Source organism: Lissotriton vulgaris, chromosome 7 (assembly GCF_964263255.1).
Source record: "Lissotriton vulgaris chromosome 7, aLisVul1.2, whole genome shotgun sequence".
Classification (NCBI taxonomy): Eukaryota; Metazoa; Chordata; class Amphibia; order Caudata; family Salamandridae; genus Lissotriton; species Lissotriton vulgaris.
In genome coordinates this window covers 1,303,209,276-1,303,230,413 of record NC_141695.1, presented here as the reverse complement: position 1 = coordinate 1,303,230,413, position 21,138 = coordinate 1,303,209,276, and the positions used below count along the sequence as shown (strand labels likewise).

The 21,138-nt window shown below is 42.6% G+C and overlaps 1 protein-coding gene across 1 annotated transcript in view; it reads left to right on the top strand.

Moving 5' to 3' along the window:
- Positions 1 to 10,974: 10,974 nt before the first annotated feature.
- LOC147703544 (vomeronasal type-2 receptor 26-like) overlaps positions 10,975 to 21,138 on the top strand; it is a 66,561-nt gene continuing 56,397 nt past the window's right edge. Inside the window, exon 1 of the mRNA XM_086929509.1 lies at positions 10,975 to 11,094. Coding sequence (XP_086785635.1) covers positions 10,975 to 11,094 — 120 coding nt within the window. The remainder of the gene's footprint in view (positions 11,095 to 21,138) is intronic.

Genomic DNA, 21,138 nt, shown 5'->3' with positions numbered 1-21,138 from the left:
CTAACTTCTCATTTATGTCATGTAGTTTTTGTCTAATTCCTCTGAAGTCATCTGTTTGGATAATTCAGATTTCATGTCAGTGATCTCAGTTTCTAATTCTTTTAAAACATTAGATAACTCTTCAATTATTAAAAGCACCAAATCTAAAGAACATTTATTAAGAATAACAAACCAACATGTCATAAATGGCTTGTTAAACTTAAATAACATTGGTCTGAGTGATATCCTTAAACCCCTAGGTATATGCTTGACCCTGTGATACTGAATGAGAGTTGTGGCATGAAGCCTTTGATTGATCTCCTTTTTTAAAGTGTATTGAAATTGCCTAATCAATTGTATTGTGGTGCCCGGTCTTGCTTGAAAATCCCTGGTTTCTTTGATGAGAGAGTAAATGTTTTCTGCTTCCTCAGTTGTGTAACCTTTCATTTAGTAGAGGTAAGTACTAGGGGTTTCAATCAAAATCTGGAGGCTATCTTTAGATTTATAAAAAATCTAGGCTCCCGTCCCATCAAAGCAAATATTGAAATGTATAAAGCATGTACGTGTGCTGTTACCCTGTATGGTGCTGGAGTCTGGGGTTTTTATAACATTGTAGGCCTACAGAGAGCTGAGAATACGTTTTTGAAACGCTTGTTGACTTTTCCAATAAGTATTGCCACCACTATCTGTCACAGCGAACTTGGCGTGATCCCCCTGTCTTCACATACAATCAGCTCCTCTATTATTGTGGCACAACATTTAGGGAAAGGTAGAAGCAGTCCTGAACCGTGCCGTTATTACAGACTCTTTAAAATTGGAGTGGGTGAATAAACTTCCCTCGATCTCTTATGTCGAAGCTGAGCTGGAAAAATTGTGATTGTCGGATTGTTTCGACAATCCTGGAAATATTGCCAAAATCAAAATCTCAAGGGCAAAGCTGAAAAAAGAATTATGAGCCTACTCCTTTTCGACAAGAGGCACTCGGGAGATGGCAAAAAAAAATGGTGGTTGACCACTCGCTTATAGTTTGTTCTCTAGGCACTGAGCCTTATCTCTCCTTTTATTTTAGTCATTCCAAACAGCATTATCTCATTATGTTCAGGTTTGGCATCTCTCACCTCTTGGTTTCATACCCACGTTATGTATATTTTGATGCCAAATTGGATTCATGCCCATGTGATTTAGAATCAGTCCAGAGTACGTTTCATTTCATGTTTTTCTGTAAACGTTATATTAATCCAAGACATTCTTTTTTTAAACCACTTTTAAAATTCCTAAATATAAGAAAATGTTGGGCTGCTATGTACTATCTTCAGATTTTAAAAGATTAATTAATTTGCCTAATGGTTTATAAATATATTTCTTCTGCAGTTTGGCTTCGGAATATTGTTGGGAAATGGTTTCCATGTATTTTATTACAATTCGTGTCTAGGACTTAAGATCCCTTAGCATGGGATCGATTCCCACAGTGATTAATGATGATATCTGAAACTGCTGCATTATGTGCGTATAAGCTCCCTTTCTTTATATATTTACCATCTCCAGCTCAAACATTGTTGTGGTTATTTGCTTTTGTAGTATTTACTTCTAGAGATTGATATCTGGACATTTGTAGATTGTTCCTTTCTATTTATGGAACTTCGATCTGATGTTTGTATTTTATTATTTCCATTTTGTTTTTAATCAGAATTGCTTTTTCTTTTTTATGATGTACTCTTTTATGGCTGGCATACAGCTGAATAAAGATTTCTGACTGACTTAAACAAATACAACTTTTACCGCCTACTAGGATATGGGATGGAAAATCTAACATACCAGAGAAAAGGGAAGAATATCTTAAGTACTTTCAATCACACGAAAATAAGCTCTTGAACAGTGGTACCTCATCTTTAGTGTTAATTCTTATGCTTAAAAGAAATAAACAATACTATAAAAAAACAAATAAAGAATACTATCCAGATTAGTTCATACACAGCAAGACTATTAAGGTCTTCATAGGGATTTAACATATAACCTTATGTGATGCCACATGCCACTTCAGCACACAATCTTAATATATTATCTCGAGATCTAGGATTTCCATAAATCCTTAAACTTTCCATAAATCCAAAAATCCTCAGTATATAAATACCCAAAAAGTCATAAAAGCACAATATCTTACAATATATCTTCCTCAAAGGCTAATTTTAAACTGCCTCAGCATTTTGACAAAAATTACAATACAATGCAGTTTTCACTCCAAATCATGTCGGAAAACCACACAAAGACATCTTCACAATTAGCATTAGACAACTCACAAAAAGCCTTATTTACACTAACGTAATGTAACTCCTGATAACCTTAACTGGTGCACTGGCATTAATCTATGTGATTCTAGGACACCTAACTCCTAAAATTTCTTGAGGGGGTACTTATTATTAAAATATACAGCAAAAATTGTACATGCTAATTTGCTCACACATTTCCACCATTCCTGGCCTCATTCTCCACCAACATATGGCCGCATTCTTCAACAACATTATGTTTGTGCTTTGCACCAATAAATTCAAAAGGCTGAGTCAGAGGATCAGGGACATGAGATTTCTTAAGGATGGGACCCTTAGTGCATTAAAAAAAATATTGCAGGACACACTACACAGGCAAAACCATAAAGGTGTATTTAAAAATTTAGAATGATTTCAGATGGTAAAAAGTCATCAGTCATGTTCAAATCAACACCAATAATGCATAAAAAACTAAGCAAATTGTGAGAGGTCAACAAATTCTTAGAACAGTCTGGCATGGCGAAAATAAAAGTCATTGGAAAGTCACGGATAAGAATCTGACATAGTTTTTACTCAATATAGGAAAAAGGAAAAGTCAGAAATATTTTACTTTTAGCTTCAGAGGAATGACAGAGAATGCTCTTGGCATACAATGAGGTGGTACCATATGGCTGTATCCACTAGGATACATGGCATAAACCCATTGATGTTGCAGAAATCGTGTTATATAAAATAGGCTACTTTAGTGGTTACCTAAGTATGTAATATTTATTTATTACTATTCCCACTCCAGGTAGTGCACCAGTAGGGAAAGTGTTGGATAGCTTAGGGGTAAAAATTACTATTCCCACTCAAGCGAGGCCAACAGTAGAGAAAGTGTTTGATAATGGTGTTATAAAATGTATTATTCCCACTCCAATAATTGTAAAATTAGGGAAAGTGTTCATAGCAGAGGGGTAAAAATTACTATTCCCACTCCAGTGAGTGTAACAGTAATGAGAGTGTTGGATTGCAAAGGAGTAACAATTATTATTCTTACTCCAGTCAGTTCAAGATTAAAAACAAACACAATTTTAGCAACAATATAAATATCTAAAAAAACAATATACATTAAAAATATATAAATATGTTATAATTCAAAAACAAATATATTTAATATTACATTAAAAAATAGTATAATGTTAAATACGTATAAAAAAATACCTACAAATATTATATTAACTGAAATAAAAATAATTTCTAAACAACATAATATGTTTAATTAGATATTATTTAGAAACAAAAACATTACATATTACATACTTTTTTATTTCCCATCCTGTAACACAATTCACATACCATATTTAAATAAAAAAAAATCTTCCTCAAATACCACAATTAATTACCAATTAAAGAAATATTATTAATTAAAAACAAATTAAAACTCATAAAAATGATTTAACTTCCCACACTTTATCCCTAAAATCCCCACGACCCACAGCTAAACTTAAATTGTAAAAAAAACATAATTACACAATTAAAATGTATTTTCAATTAAAAAACCAATAGTACTCAACAGCTAAGTATAAAGTAAGTAAAATTAATTTACTCCCCACACGGTACCCCATAAACAATAAAAGCTACACACAAAAAATATAAACATATACCCTAATTAAATTTAAATTAATGAATTATTATTAATGATAAACTGTTTTTTTATTAATCAAACAAAATTACTTCCCACACTTTACCCCGCTAAAACTCATAAACCACACCTAAAATTAATTACACAAATTCCATATTCAATTTTCAATTAATTAATATTATTTAACAACTAATTAACAATTAATTAAACATACATTACTTCCTTTACCCCAGAAACCCACAGCCCCACCTAAAAAAACACACACTAACCATAGTGAATTATCAATTAATTAGTTAATATAAATTAACAAATGATTACTAATTAATTACCATAAATGACATCCCACCCTTTACCCCAACAACCTGCACCTACAATTAATTAAACAAAATTAATTAATTAGTGTTCTATCTAATAATTAATATTAATTAGGAACTAGGTATTAATTAATTAAAAATACATTTCTTCTTACCCTTTTCCCCATAGACCCTACAACCCACACCTAAAAACACACTATTACCATAATGAATTATCAATTAATTATTTAAAATAAATTAATAACTAATTATTAATTAATTAAACATAAATCACTTCTGACCCCTACCCCTATAAAGCCCACAATCCACACCTAAAATTAATAAAACAATTTCCATAATTAATTTGAAATCACTTGATTAATCTAAATTAACAACTAAGTATTAATTTATCAAAAATACATTACTTTCCACCCTTTACCCCTAAAAACCCCTCCACCCACACCTCAAACAATTACACAAATACCATAATTATTTATCAATTAATTATTTAATATTAATTAACAAACAATTATTAATTCATTAGAAATGAATTACTTCCCACAATCAGAGCTATACAATTTAAATTAAATAAATAAAAAATAAGCATTCATTTATTATAATTAAATTACTTCCCACCATATTCCCCTATAATCCACAACCCCCACTGGAAGAAAAAAATACAAAATGTGTCTAAAAATAAATCCATGACTACTAAAAATTGAACACATATATTTAAAAAAACACAATGCTCATACAAAAAAAATCACATATATTTAAAATGTAAACTAAATACATTACACTAATTAACAATCAATATTTTAAACATCTTTATTTTTGCAAACAATATTAATGACATATATTTTTTAAACAATATTTCTAACCTTAAATTCGATATTGTTGACCACGATATTCTTGCTGTCGATGTTTCTGAATCACAATATTTCCAACTCAATATTAATGTAAGTCGACATTTCCAACTCAATATTCTGTCTCAGCACCCACAAATTCCTACCACCATGAATCATCACAGGCTCACTATACACGCACATGCACTCGACATGCTTATGTGATGTCAGAGCAAGATTCAGGTTGACCCATAATATCAAAACCTTACACAAGAATGGTCTGAAGGCCACACTCTCACTGGCTATGTGCTCCGCCTAGGACAAGGGGAGTAGTTCTCTGCCAACCTGTCTTTTTCAGTAAGTTCTTTATATAGTAGATATACTTCAGTAGTCTTTATTTAATTGTAATCAAGTAACAACAACAACACAGGTCTTTACCCGTACAAGGATAGCATTGATGTGCTTTTACAACAAAGACAGCTTCCCATTTCTGGCATGGAAAAAACAATGCACTTGCATATACATAAGACACACAATTGATGATGTAATGCTGAACAAATCAAAACATTGGGCAGGGATCCAGAGCACACTATATTTAGATAAATGATACACCGTTAGGGGTCGGTCTCCAAGTGCGGGAACGTTTGGTGTGATCTATCCCGAATGAAGGAATACGTTAACATGAGAATATCATTTATCTAAATATAGTGTGCTCTGGATCCCTGCCCAATTAGAATAAGAGGGAGGTTCCTGTACCTCTTTTCTTTGCAGAGGTTAAGGTTTTCCTCTGGCCAAGAAGCACCTACCAAGACAATACGACAAGCTAATACTTTACCGTGAGAAGTTGAGCGCCAAAATTTCTGAACACTTAAAAAACCTACTCATAGACTATTCAAAAATCAAAACATTGACCCCCAGTCAAGAGATCTTGGTAAAATCCATGATTCTTTTGCTCACCATGCCATCCCAGTATAGACCTGGCCAAATGCGAATCAGTCTTTACCCTGTGCATCATGGGAACAGTCCAGCCCGGACTGCCAAGTCAGGTCTTCCCTGGATCGGAAACAAGCATTCTAGGACCAGTTTCAGGTTTTCACCACTCAGCAGCCAGGATAGCTTGAATCCAGTGGCACAGTGAGCCTAGGACACACGTCTGTGCATACCCAGGGCACTTAGGTCGACAAAGCAAAAGACACACAATCGATAGATAGAATGCAGAACAAATCAAAACATTCACCCCCATTCAAGAGATCTGGGTTAAATCCATCATTCTTTTGCTCACCATGCCACCCCAGTTTCGACCTGGCCATATGCAAATCCGTCTTGACCCTGTTCCTAAAAAGGAATAGTCCAGCCTGAACTGCCAAGCCAGGTCCTCCCTGGACCGGAAACAAGCATCCTAGGACCGGCTTTGGGGTTTCACCCCTCATCAGCCAGAAAAGCTTGAATCCAGTGGCACAGTGACACCTACATGTCCCTGCACAAGGTGGTCACATTGTGCATGGAAATGAAGAATATGGCATTTTACCATTGCGGGGGTGCTGCAGCCAGCAGCACCTGCCAAGATGTTGAGATGCCAGATGTGACCGCTGCGGTGGCGGTTGCATCACAATCAGGGGTGCAGGACCACTGCATGGCAGGCAAGTGGTCCCATTCCCGCCAAGATGGCAGGGGGACTCAGGTCCGCCCGTCATCCTAATAGGCCCTTAAGTGTGAAGGCCACCGAGCATGTCAATTCAACTAATTCTGTGTACAGCTGTACCTTTCTGTGTCAACATGGGGTTTGTAGCCATCCAGCCTACCATCTGTCTGTATCATTTACTTCGAGTATATTCACTTACCTTAGCAGATACGTATGTACTTGTGGTGAGGGCAGCTTGTTGTAATTTTTAGCTTTAATTTGCATCAAATACACTTCCCAGATTGTCCAGATCGAGCCCTCCTCCCCCCGCAGTTGGCGAAGTATAATGACTAATGACATTTATTTCTTCTTAGACCCATTTTAGCAGGTACCGTAGCTAGCACCTCATTTTGGGGGACACACAGACTTTCCATTGCTATTGGTCTTTTGAAAAGTACGAGGGCTAGAGCTATACACCTGCACAGTTTTTTGTTCCCTTTGGGTCTTGGCATTAAGCCCAACAAGCATGACTCCAGTGTGGGTGGTAGGGTGCAATCCACTGCCTCTGACATGACCTCCGTCAATACTTCCAATGCACAGTGGATCACTGTACAGCCCCATACCAGATGATAAAAGCCTGCCTGAGTTTGTCGGCATCTGGAGCAGTCCAATAATCCACCAACAAACTAGCCTTGAATGCATTCTGGGGTAAGTTAGGTCCAGTGTAGATAAAATTTGTGTGCACTGAAACTTTGCGATCCTAGAGATCTATTCCCAAATCAGCTACCCGCAGGTTCCTAACAACTACATCACTTGTATGCTGCTGTGTATTCAGGACAGTGTATATTGCCAATTTAATCGTCCGGGTGCCCCTATGGGACAAGAATGCTTTGAGAGATATTGATGTAGACGGATATGAGTTACCATGACCCCACCTTGCCTTAGGTGCTTGGTGTATCAAGTTATATGTTATAAAGTGTACAGCTGCCATACCATATGTGTCATTTATCTTCTAGAATGTACTTTGAATACCTTCTATGTAGACATCTCCAACAAGCAGCACTCATGCTTCTTTCCATGGTCATACATTGTATGTCTGCAAAATGCTGTGTATTTAGGGAACTGTCAATAGTGGGCGTAAGGGGGTGTATCAGAGGTTACCCACCATTGTGTGTTTATTTGTCCAGTGCTTTCTACACCAAGGTAAGGAGCTGATTAGACCCTTAGAGAAATCTTGGATAGATTCTTGGCAAAAGGTACTACATTTATGCTACACCTCACTTACTTCTTCCCTCGTACTAAGCTTAGGTTAGGTGAATCAGGGTAGACATATTTTAGAAGCACCAGATGAGTACTTTTTAGTCTTTGTTATTTATGTATGTATTTATCTATTGTTTAGGAACCATACAATGCTCTTACAGTATTATTTTATTCTACTCTTTTTACTGTGTGCATTATATTTTGCACCCAGTTTTATGATTGTAGCAGTTCATTTCTTATGCTTGAGAAAGAAGACTGTTCAATAAATCCTTTTACTGAAAACGCCTGTCTCTCTATTTCTCTGCACCTCGGGTGAAACGAAGCATGCACGATTGACTGAGTAAAATATCTATCTATTGTTTCCACGACTCTGAAGATCAGTTTTTATCTTGGGAAACAAAGTTGTCATGTTTATGCGGTTGTCGGAAACTAAATCCCTTCTTGTGAACTCGAGAAAGTTTCTAGTGACCTCTGAGCTAGCTGGCACTCACAATTAAGCCTAATATATTTCGATAGAGACCTAGTAGACATAAGTCCTACGTCAAATCTATAGGATATATTATTCCAATGCGCAGAGCCTATTGGGAATATAGGAACTACACTTCAGTGTATCCTTGTGTGGTGCCTCTATTTCCATTCTACTTCACCGGAGTAGGCAGGCTTAAGACCAGTATATTTTGAGGCTTGGCATTCCCCCAAATGTGTCTATCATCTCCATCAGTTTTGGGAGGGAGGCATGGGCAACCCCCCAAAAAAACTGGGTATTCCACAAAGACACTATGTGCCACCCTTGAAACAGTTATAGCGCCCAGTCCGGGGGTCTCTTGCGTACCATGCAGGCAGGTGGCTCCATGGTCTGTGCAAAGATGATTGGAGAGAGTGGGCATCCTTGTCAGGTTCCTCTGTTTATTTTCAAGTGGTCTTAAATGATCCACCCCATCTTAGCTCTGGCCATGGTGCAATTGTAAAGAGAACATGCCCATGCAAGGAACCTCAAGCCCTCCCCAATTCTCTTGTCTAAAGAACTGCCAAGAGGTATGACCAGCCAAGAGTGTCCAATGCCTTATGGTATCAAGTGACACCGTCAGGCATTTGTCATTGTTACTAGGGTTTGCCCCTATCAGCTCCAGTATTTGGTAAAAGTTTAGAAAGGTGTTACTTTCTTGTATGAACCCATTTTGGCCACTGTGGACTAACATTTCAACAGTGGACAACATTGAATTTGCTAGCAATTTAGTTTAGGTTAAGAATGGCTTAAAGTCTGAAAGATCACAGATTTATGGGCTCTCACCCTTGTTTGGTGGGGCACTACTACCAGTGCTTCCCTAAGAGGGTGAGTTCCTATCTCCATCCCGACCAGTGCTATGTGGGGTCCCTCAAGGGTCGGCTCTTAGTCCGACCCTATTCAACATCTATGTGACCCCACTGGCCACACTAATAAGAACTTTCGGGGTGGAGGTAGTCTCCTATGCAGACGACACCCAAATACTCGTCTCTCTTTCCCATTCAGATGTGCAGACCGCCTCCAAGTTTAGATCTTGTATGGAGGCGGTTGGTCACTGGATGATTCAGAACTCACTCAAACTGAATGGGGAGAAGACTGAGGTGATGGTGTTTGGAGGGAACGAAAACATCTGGTCAGCCAGCTGGTGGCCTGACTCGTTAGGAATGTGCCCTTCCCCCACAACATCTGCTAAGAATCTCGGGTTGATGATAGATCCTGCCCTGGATATGGGCAGACAGGTGAGTAGAACCATCTCCACCTGCTGGGGCTTAATTCACACCCTGCGAAGGATTAGGAAATACCTTTCTTTGCAGTCCAGAAAGCAAATAGCTGTCGCACTCATTGGCTCACGCCTGGACTACTGTAATGCGCTGTATGGGGGCTAAACAGGAGCCTCCTGCAGCGCTTACAGGTAGTTCAGAATGCCACAGCCAGATTTGTTCTGGACGTTCCCAGACGCTCCTCAGCCACGTTGGCCAGGAAAACGCTGCACTGGCTACCGGTAGAACACCGAGTACGGTTCAAAGTCTTATGCATGACCTATAGAGCCATTGCAAAAAACAGCGACACGGGAGTGGGTTCCATCATCTCCCACTGCACTCCTGGAAGGAACTTGCGTTCCTCCGGGAAATCGCTCCTGACAGTTCCCCGCATACGAAGAGCCAAGTCGGGTGGCAGGGCCTTCTCCACCCTAGCTCCCAAATGGTGGAATGATCTTCCTCTGGATCTCAGGTCCCTACCTTCCCTACAGAAATTCCGTAGTGCCCTTAAAACTCGCCTCTTCTTGCAAGCCTATGTGTAAGGATGTATGTTTCAATTTTTTGATTGTATTGTTAGGCGCCTTGATACCTGCGGGTTATTGTTTTGCGCGTTATAAATTTTTATCAAATCAAATCAAGAGAGTTTTGGAGGGTACCCATCCCTTTTACTTCTTCATACAATTGCAGCAGTTGCAGGGTGATATATTTGCTATATGTTGTGTAGTTTGTAATTTTGAGAAACCATCTGTACCTTGCCTTTTGTTTCTCACTATTTGAGATATGGGCGGGATTTAGGAAGATAATGTAGGAGTTTACCAGGCCTCAGATGGAGCTCAATACAACAAGTCCAGCACAGGTCCTGGACCTCACATTTTCAGGAACAGGACTAGGACTAGGCCTCTGAGTGCAGTAAAGTAGTGTGGCTGCAGAGTTATAAAATAAAAGCAGCGACACCAGATTCACACGCAGTCGGGAACTTGGTGCAGTGGAACATACACTATTCAGGGGACATTCCCGCCCCAACACAAACATTTTCAGTACTAATACACAGAACCATAGTATAGGAAATGTTTTATAATAATCACATATGTACTCATCATTTATTTGAAAACATAGTTTTTAAAGTTGATTCACTTGTTGTGACTTTTGCAGAAAGAAATTTAATGCAAAGTGTCCAGTCTTACGATTACAGTGATGAGACCATTTTTCTTTCCAGCTTCTGCACTACTTGAAGAATGTCCGGACAAAGAACTCAGCTGGAAAAGAGGTGTTTTTTGATGAAAATGGAGATGCTCCACCAATGATGGATTTTATCAACTGGCAGATGACCTCAAAGGACACTAGCAGGTTTTTGAAAGTGGGTACCTACGAGGCTAATGCCCCGAAAGGCAAGAAGCTTATTTTCAACAGCAGTGCCATTGAATGGGGTAGAGAGTTTCATATGGTAAGAGAACACAGGTTTTCCAAATGTAACTCTTTGGGCCAGAGAGGCAAAGCATTTTAATGATAAAACACAGTCAAATTCAGTGTTTGCTGCGATTAAGAAATACATTTTTTTTGTACTATTCCCATTTTAGGAGTTTTTCTGACTCCTAAAATGGGATTCCAAAATGATAACAATATGGTATCTGAAAGGAGTGTGTCGTAAGTGTTCTTTCCAAATACTGCATCATTATCTTATGTATCAATGTCTTTCGACTGAAATCATTGAGGGGCAGATTTACAAGGAAGTGCTGCAGCCTTGATAAAGTAGTTCGAGTATTGCCTGTTTGCAATGAAACACGTGTCGGCTGTCTGAAGAACCAGAAAATAAAAAGAAAAGAAATCACAAGATTCATTTTACATGTGTCTAATTGGTACTCACAAACGTGTAGTTTGAAAAGTCTAAAAATACTGTTTATGTGTGCTGAGGATAGTTTACTTTTGTATTCATTTGGCTCGGGCGGATATTTAGGGGGGATCAGTGGTGCTCCCCACCTTTCAGCAACATTCCGGATAATAACCAATTGATACATATCTGATAGCACTCTCCTGAGTGGCGCCATTATTTCTATACTCTCAACCACTGTTTTGTAATTAGTAAGTATTGAAGAACACATGCACACGAAAGCACTCATACATCGGATAGAACTCCTCTACTATAACCCTGGCACACTGATACTCAATTTATTGGTGTGTGCATACCAGAACTATGCAGCAACCGTTAGTCCAGGCAGCACAGAGTACTGCTGCTAAACATGTTGCAGACATCTTAAAGCCATGTGGTGCACACAGCTTAAAAACAAAAAGAAGAAAATGAGCAGTAACATAACATAATCCAATGTATTTAATTCTGAAGATGAAACATGTTGCTGTTTCCAGAACTTGAATTGGAAATATAGTAGTGTAGTTATGCACTATTTAGAATACCTGTGTGTTCCTGAGAAGTTCAAATAAGCTCCGATTATGGGGCCAATTCTGATTCAGGTCGGAAATCGGCCCGACCGACTCGTCCCGGGACCGGAGTCCGACCGACACCTACATGCACCGTACGTGCCTTGCAGTACGAATTAAAGCCCGTGATTTACAACCGAGCCATACGGAAACCAAGCCGTACGACTGAGCCATAAAAAATTCAGCCATCTGGCCGGAAAATGGACATGAGCCGCACCGACTGAACCGAACCCGGAATGAACCCGACTGATACGTACCCGCAACATCCGAGCCGCACAGTACAATGCCAAAAGCATGAAATCAGACCGTATCGCCCGGAGCCCAAGCCGCATGACCGACCCGGACCGAAAACGTACCTGAAGCGAGAGAAACCACCACGATAGACTCGCATGAAACACAGAACACAATCAGCGTGAAAGATACGGAGCAGCCCGCACAAGCCAACATGAGCGTCCGACTTGGTCAGAAGAACGTCTCCTACATGCCCACCAAAAACAATGTCAAAAACACAAAAAACGACCAGTCAAGCCATAACAAAGTCAATAAATACACCTAAAAAAACACAAAGACACACCCACAATCCCACCTATAAAAAGGCAAAACTACACTACCATGATCCTTTGCAAATACAACAGAGCAGCCAGCACAGAACAACTTGAGACACCAAACACAGACACACACACAACTCACCCATAACACAAACTACACACCATCTGCACCCCTCCAAAAGCTCTCACACATACCCCTAAAAAAACAGACATCACTTGCAGCCACACCCACACCCACTCACATCACTCCTCACCACCACCCATCACCATGCCCCCTAAGAAGAATCCACCTTTCACAGAGACAGAGTTAGAAATATTGGTAGATGAGATCCTCAGAGTGGAGCCGCATTTGTTTGGCACATTGGTACAAAGGACCCCCATGTCACAGAAAACCAAGATGTGGGACAGGATCGTGGACAAGGTGAACGCACAAGCACCAGCGTATCGCACAAATACCGACATCCAGAACAGGTGGTATGATGTGCGCAGGACGGTCAAGAAGCTCCTCCAGAAGGAACACGCCTTGAGCCAGGTCACTGGCCGTGGCCCTCCTGCCAAATCAGTCTACTTCAGGTCCGGGGAGGAGAAGGTGCAGGACATCCTACCACCAAAGGGCATCCATGGCCTACCTGACATACCAGAGCCTGGTGAGTACACAACCAATATACCCAATATTGTGTCGTAATACATACACTTCTCCGTTAAGGGGACAGTGAAACCAGGCACTGATAGCAAAGGCCCAGTAAACAAAAGCCCAAGAAGTGTATGCTAGTCAGACAAACACAATAATTGCCACATCATAGTGATTTGTAACTGTGTCATGACATGTACAAACCTACCAACAAATAGGGCAAGGCAGTTGCACTCATCTGAGTAAACACAGTCAGACTGTGCACACCCCCTCACAGGGAAGCAGAGTCAGAAGTAGGGAAGTGAGGGCATGCCGGGAAGGGGGTGTAGCCAAGAGCATGCTGGGATTTTCAGTCACTCACAATACCCACCCACCCAAATGGTCCAGCAAGTTCACACTGAACCATGCTCACCTCACAGGGTGGGAGAACTGACAAGAACTCTGGGACTGGGCACTGTTGTGAGAGTACAAAGCTCCACTGGGAATTGGCCACCAACAAACACCTGAACTCCACTGTCAGCCATCTTGCCAGCACAGGCACACCCCCTCACAGTGAAGCAGAGTCAGAAGGAGGAAAGTGAGGGCATGCTGGGAAGGGGGTGTAGCCAATAGCATGCTGGGACTTGCAGTCAGTCACAATTCCCACCCACCCAAATGGCGAAGCAAGCTCACACTGAAACATACTCACCTCACAGGGGGGGGAGGACTGACAAGAAGTCTGGCACTGGGCACTGTTGTGGAGAGTACAATGCTCCACTGGGAATTGGCCACCAATAAACACCAGGACTCCACTATCAGCCATCTTGCCAGCACAGGCACACACCCTCACAGGGAAGCAGAGTCAGAAGGAGGGAAGTGAGGGCATGCTGGGAAGGGGGTGTAGCCAAGAGCATGCTGGGACTTGCAGTCACTTACAATACTCACCCACCCAAATGGCCCAGCAAGCTCACACTGAACCATGCTCACCTCATGGGGGAGGACTGACAAGAATTCTGGGACTGGGCACTGTTGTGCAGAGTACAAAGCTCCACTGGGAATTGGCCACCAACAAACACCAAGGGCCAGATGTAGGTAAATGAGATTTACCGATTTTTAATTACCGAATTTTACCGATTCGGTAATTAAAAATCGGTAAATCTGAGGGGTGGATATGTAGGAACATCCAGATGTTCCTTTTACCGAATCGGTAAATATCTGTATTTACCGATTCGGTAAATACCGACCGGTAATGCCCCATTCATTCCTATGGGCTTTGAATACCAATTCTGACAAGGGTGCAGGGGGTGTCACTTTGACACCCTCTAGCACCCCCAAAAAAGGTTCGGGGGCCATGTGGCAGGCATACCTGCCCTAAGGGCAGGTCTGCCTGTCATATGGCACAGGTGTGCATGCACACATGTGCATGCACACCAGAATCGGTATTTTACCATCAAATAGTATTTGATGGTAAAATACCGATTCTGTAATGCTTGTGGGACTCAGAAGAGTCCCACCTACATATCAATTTTACCGAATCGGAAAAAATACCGATTCGGTATTTTACAGAATCGGTAAATTTACCGATCGGTAAATTTACCGATTCTGTAAAATACAGGGCCCTACATCTCAAATTGCATTTACCGGTCGGTAACGGCCGAATTCGGCCGTTACCGACCGGTAAATGCCTACCTACGTCTGGCCCCAAGACTCCACTGTCAGCCATCGTGCCAGCACAGGCACACACCTTCACAGGGAAGCAGAGTCCAATGCTCACAGGGATAACACTCTTGTGTCAGCCACCTGAAGGCCCTTGAGTAATAATGACCGTGTACATGGAAATCCATACATGAGCTGGGTATGTGCACGCATCAACATGCACATTGAAAGGCTTCATGTTGGCCGGACAATGTGCTATCACAACATCAATCTCTGTCTGTGACGAATGAGGACAATGCAGTGTTCAGGCATGCATCCTGATGTCACGTTGCTAATGTCATGTATATAAAACATTGCTACAAAGATCAAGGAGGGGTGAATGGTCTACCCTCCTGTGCAGCCTGGTTTATAACTGATTGTGTTGCCTCCATTGAAAGCCTCCCATATGTCCACATCCGTAGGGTGTGATATCATGCTTTTCTGCATCAGTGTACTGTAGCAGCAGCATCATTGGCTCCCCCTTGTTGCAAATTTGCTGTGCCTCCACCTGGAGGTAACCTGGCTGGTTCCTCAGTAGTGCCCAGAGGAAAAAACTGAGAGTGTGTGTTTGTTCTCAAGTGCTGTGAGTCAAAAACACACAACACCCAAAGGTAACGTTAAAAAAATGTGAACATTGTGATGTATGAAGTTACAAACAAAGGTGTTGTGTGTGTGGATCCAGCTACTGATCAACCGCACCAGGGTAGGTCACTGTTGGTCAACATGTAGCAGCCCCATGTGAACCTAGAGCTAATATCTCATCTGGACACTACTGGGAAAGCAGCCAGTCTACCTCCAGGTGGAGGCACATCATATGTGCAGTAAAGGTGAACCAAAGTAAATGCAGCTACAGTACACTGAGGCGGCAATCCAAGAAGCACAGCCCCATTCCTGTATACGTATAGGAGGGAATTTACTAAGGAATGTAATCATGTACATACTGTGGCTCCACAGGATAAGTGATACCTTTCCTGCTCCTTCATTGTTAGTACTACACATTGCAAGATGAATGTATCAGTACCTCGTCCTCCCTCCCTGTTGCAACATACATAGTTCAACCATTGATATCTGTAGTAACATAACTGACAATGTCCGTCTCTTCCAAACACAGGTGCCACTGGGGAAAAAGCAGCAAGTGAGGATGAGTCACTGGCCCAGACTCTAGAGGAAGATAAGCACTCTGGTGTGGATCTGGCTCTGTCTTCTTAGGATAACAAAGATCAACCTGGCACCTCCAGTGTTAGTCATCAGGCAGCCCCACCATCACAAACACCTGCACCCCCTGCAGCCATGGCAACAAAATCTGGCCACTGACCTGACAACCCGCCAACACGGACAGAACTAGGAGACTAAGTTCAAGCAGCACAGGGGCCCCGGCCACCCAGGATGCTATGAACAATGACACCAGTAGTAACACCCAAGGGCCCCCAGGTCAACTGTGCCTGCCACCACAGGTACAGGCTGTGTGTCTAGGGGTGGTGGGAGTGGTGTTAGGCAGAGGTCACGGTCTGCAGAGGGGCCTGTACTGCATGATGACCGCCAACTGGTACGCATCATAGATGTGTACCAGGATAGCACCGGAGGATTCAGCCAGGTAGTGGGTGTCCTCAAAGACATGCAACAGGAGCTGGCTGGGAATCATGCACGCATGGAGGCCAAGTGGGACAACCTTACAACGGTGCATATGGACATATTGACCTGTCTCCGCCAGATCAGCACAAATATGTCCACACCTCCCTGTGTGCCCACAACATCTCTTGCAACAACAACTGCAAATGCCACAGGGAGGGAGGATGAATCTGGTGGAGAGTCTGATGCAACGTCGGCGCCTACTCCTGAGGATCTCCCCCAGAAGAAGAGGAGGGGTCGTCTGAAGAAGGACAAGTGAGCCACAGTTGTCCATGCACATCCCTCAGGAACCCAGAACCTGTTTTAGATATTGGTCTTTGTGTGCAAAGCATGCACATTACACAACTCCCCAACATGACATGGAGGGTCCATGTTGTACTAATGTAGAAGATGAATGTGGACTTCACTCTTGACATTTCATCTACCAATACATCAAACTCATCTGTGAACTTTGGATTCTAAATCTCATGTACAGCACAATCTCCACACATGTATGTAAATAAACTCACTATTACGCTATAATTGCCTATGTTGTGATTCAAACTTGGTATGTGTCATAAGGATGGTCAAATGCCGATGTACACAGTGCATGCTGACTACTACGGCAATGTCATTACCGTTATGTGACTCATGTTGATGTGACACCTATGAGGGAGACACACCAATAGGACACCACAACACATACTCACCATGGACATGTGACACAATGCCTACAAAGATGGTTGCCGGATATATGGTGGAATGGACAGACAGCACACCTTTCCACAGTTACTGCCAACAAGCCCAGAGGTGAGGTAACCAAATGTCAGTCAGATATGTGTGAAGACAGGCAACACACATAACTAAGCGAAGCACAGGTTCATTACAAACCAGAAAGAAGTTTATTATACAACAATATCAAGGTGAATCCACATGACACTGGGCACATGGTCACCAAGTGCTGTCAAATGGCGCTTTAAGGGTGGATTTTAGATGTCGGTGTCAGACTTGCCCCAGCAACTGGCAAAGTACCTTGGGAAGGACAGAAATGAGATAGAGTCGGAAGCACACCAGAACAGGATGGAAATGCAATAAACATGTCACAAGAAACATACACACTAACAACTTAGCATGTCAACACGATTGTGGACTACATACCACCTGACAGGACATATCACTGCACGCTTCGAGTCAAGTACCACTCAGACAAACTATAACAGCAACTGAGCTGCACAAACACATCACATGCTCACCCAGGACATTGACATGACAACCCTGTGAACTCACCTTCAGCTGAAGAAGTTGTTCATGAGCTGTGTACGGAGGTCATCCTCATCATCATCACTGGCCTAGTGGCCCAGGCCAGGATCCTCCACAGGTGGTGGATGTTGGTCGTCTTCGTCCTGGATGAGGCACCTCCTTCCATACTGCCATGTTGTGGAGCATGCATCAGACGATGATGATTTTACACACCTTTGCAGGCTCATATGGGAGGGCCTCTTCGGTCTTGTCCAGGCACCGGAAGCGGCTTTTCAGGAGACCTAAGGGATGCTCGATGACTCGCCTGGTTATGCCATGTGCCTGATTGTAGCGCATCTGGGATGCTGTCACAGGGTTCCTCAGGGCTTTCAGTAACCATGGCATGTTGGGGTATCCAGAATCACCTACATACAAAGAATCACACATTAGTTGAGTATTGAAGGGGGTGGGAGACAACATTGCAAAGCACATATAGTGGTAAACATTACACAACAACAAGCCAGGCACGCTGGTTTGGCATCTGGGACATCGTCAACGGTATGCGACTCCTCCTCAAGATGTAGGCATCGTGGGCCGAACCAGGGAAACGTGCACACACATGTGTAATCAAGATGTCCGCCAGGCATACCACAAGAGCATTGATTGAGTGGTAATGTTTGCGGTTGTGGTATGTCTGTTCTTGTGCCCATGGTGGTATCAGGGCCACATGTGTGCCATCGATTGAGCCAATCATGTTGGCATTCTTCCCAGTACATAGAAGGCATCCTTGATCTCTGCAAGTTCACCCGGTGTAGGAAACTTGATGTAGGATTCCAGGTGAGTCAACATCCCCTCCAAGACATCTCGTAACACACGGCTAAACCTAATTTGTGACATACCACCAACACTAGCCACAGTGTGTTGGAAGGTACCAGTGACAAAAAAGTGCAGGGCTGCCATCACCTTCATCTTTGGTGTCAGTGCTGTCTGGTATGTGCGGCCAGGTAGCAGATTTGGTGCCAAATGCTCCGCCAACTCATCCATCATGTTCCTGGTGAAGTTGTACCGTTAGATGCTGTTGCGTTTCACCATGGTCTCGAGGTCGGAGAGCGGTCTATGGAATGCTGTGGCCCTGCATTACAGAGATGAGCAAAGTAACATCATATATTCAGCTACCCATGTGGCACTCAACTTGCAAAAGTCACATTTTACATCATAGCTATTCACAATTAACTAAGGTGTGTGCTGTTGGTTATGGATACATATGTCACCTTTATCCCCATCATTTCACATATAAATCACACATGTGTACATGAGTTCCTTGGGGGGCAATGGCAAAACATTTGGCTGTGGCACAGTACCCATGGATTGCTGTCACGTTCAAAATACACAACACAGTGACAAGGGAGGACTGATGTTTCACAGGCATCACAACTCCATGTCAGGGAAATAGCCATGGTCCCTGTATTGCCCCATGTGCAATGGAATGACATGTTGTATCATAGACATCGCACAACCAATAATTAGTCACACAGTTAGTGGCCCCTGTGGTCCCTACAGGCCATACATGGATGCCCCCTACACACATGCACACACACACAGCATGAAATTGTATACACAATGCACATGGTGGACCCTGTCTTACATTGGGCAAATTAAACCACAAACATCAGAGACACAACATGTACACAGACTGTGTGGGTATATCATGATTGTAGCCATGGGTCTGGCTGTGACGTACATGACATGCAACCCTGTACTCATGGTGTACGTGACTGGTTATATACATCCCCAAACTGGTACTGTGTCCATTACTCATGCCCATAAGCCAGCACTTTGAAATTACATTTGTGAGGTGCACCACACCAAAACGAATCTGTCCCCATGAACTCCAGCCCAGCCTGGGAGTGGTTTGACCTAAGTGCCATTCAAGAATTGAAATGTTGCCCCCCATACATTCACAGGTGATACAGCCTTACATGCCATGGGATGCAGTGTGGGACATACTGTGGTGTTGAAGGTGTGACCATGGCACTTAAATCTGTGTTTAAGTCACATCAATGTAATCCGTCACGGCTGACTTGTATGCAGACGCGCCGTACATGCATGGACCGAGTAGTACTCACACCTTGTCCATTGACTGCATGATGCATATGCATTACAGTCACCCCATCTGATCAGATTGATGCCAATGGGCAATGCGTGCACACGGCTTGGTTCATGCATGTTGGATGCGTATGCAATCTGCTCGATGTGGGTGACTTGTAAGCAGACGCGTCGTACAGGCATGGACCGAGCTGTGTGCCGCATAGCCCATAGAATTGTATCCAGACGGATGCATCTTGGTAAAAAAATACGCGTCCGATAGTCAGTTTACCGAGCCGTGCGCACTCATTGGCAATGGGATGTCATGGAGACTGACGCAAATTCAAAAAACTTTGTGCGCTGGAAATACAGTTGGATGCGTACAACAATGTTGCAATCCTAGGGTGTCCTGAAGGTGAGTGATTTCAACGATGCGCAAGACGTGTAAGAGTCTTACATTTCCATGGATTGGATAGATTCATAGAATGCAACCGTGACTGGCCTATCAGTGAGGGGCAATGTTACAGAATCTGCCTCCGCAGCACTGATTTTAGGCTGGTAGGCCCCCAGGGAGCTCACTTGCCTGCACTACATTCTACAGGACCACTTTCCCAAATCCACTGCTGCTGCTGTCTGTGCTTCCTCTGGATCCTGCAATGGCACGTACTTTGGAGAGGGCCCCAACATTCACTGAGGAGGAGAACCAGGTCCTGCTGGATGGGGTCCTCCCAGAGTACAGCAACCTGTATGGGAAACCAGGGGAGGAGGTGAGTGTGCAGTCCACTGCCTATCATTATTGTGTCAGTGCAGACTGATGTTGTCTGGATGCATTGTCCCATGACATGTGTGAGTGAAGACTGACTTACCATGCATGTCTGTGCCAGGGCATTGACTTGAGAAGAGGGATCCTGCATTGGAGTCAGAGGTGCTCCATGCAACCCATTGTGTCATTAACATTCAGAACGTAAGGCCATCATTTTGGGTTGTGCTGCTAGGCATCATAATATTGTGAAATGTGAGTCTGGGCATACATTCATCAAGACCCCTGTACTGAGTGATTGGCATGCGATGTGATGTATGTCAATAGTACTGTTCTTCTACATGGTCATTTGCATGCTCAACAACTGTGTATGTGGTACATGAGTACACTTTCGGGTATTATCAGCCAGCATGAAACAGACATATGGGTCCAGGTCCAGGAGGGATTTGTGTGCCATGGTTGATGTTCAGACTGGCTATTGCCCTATGTACACCTGTGTGTGCATTTTGA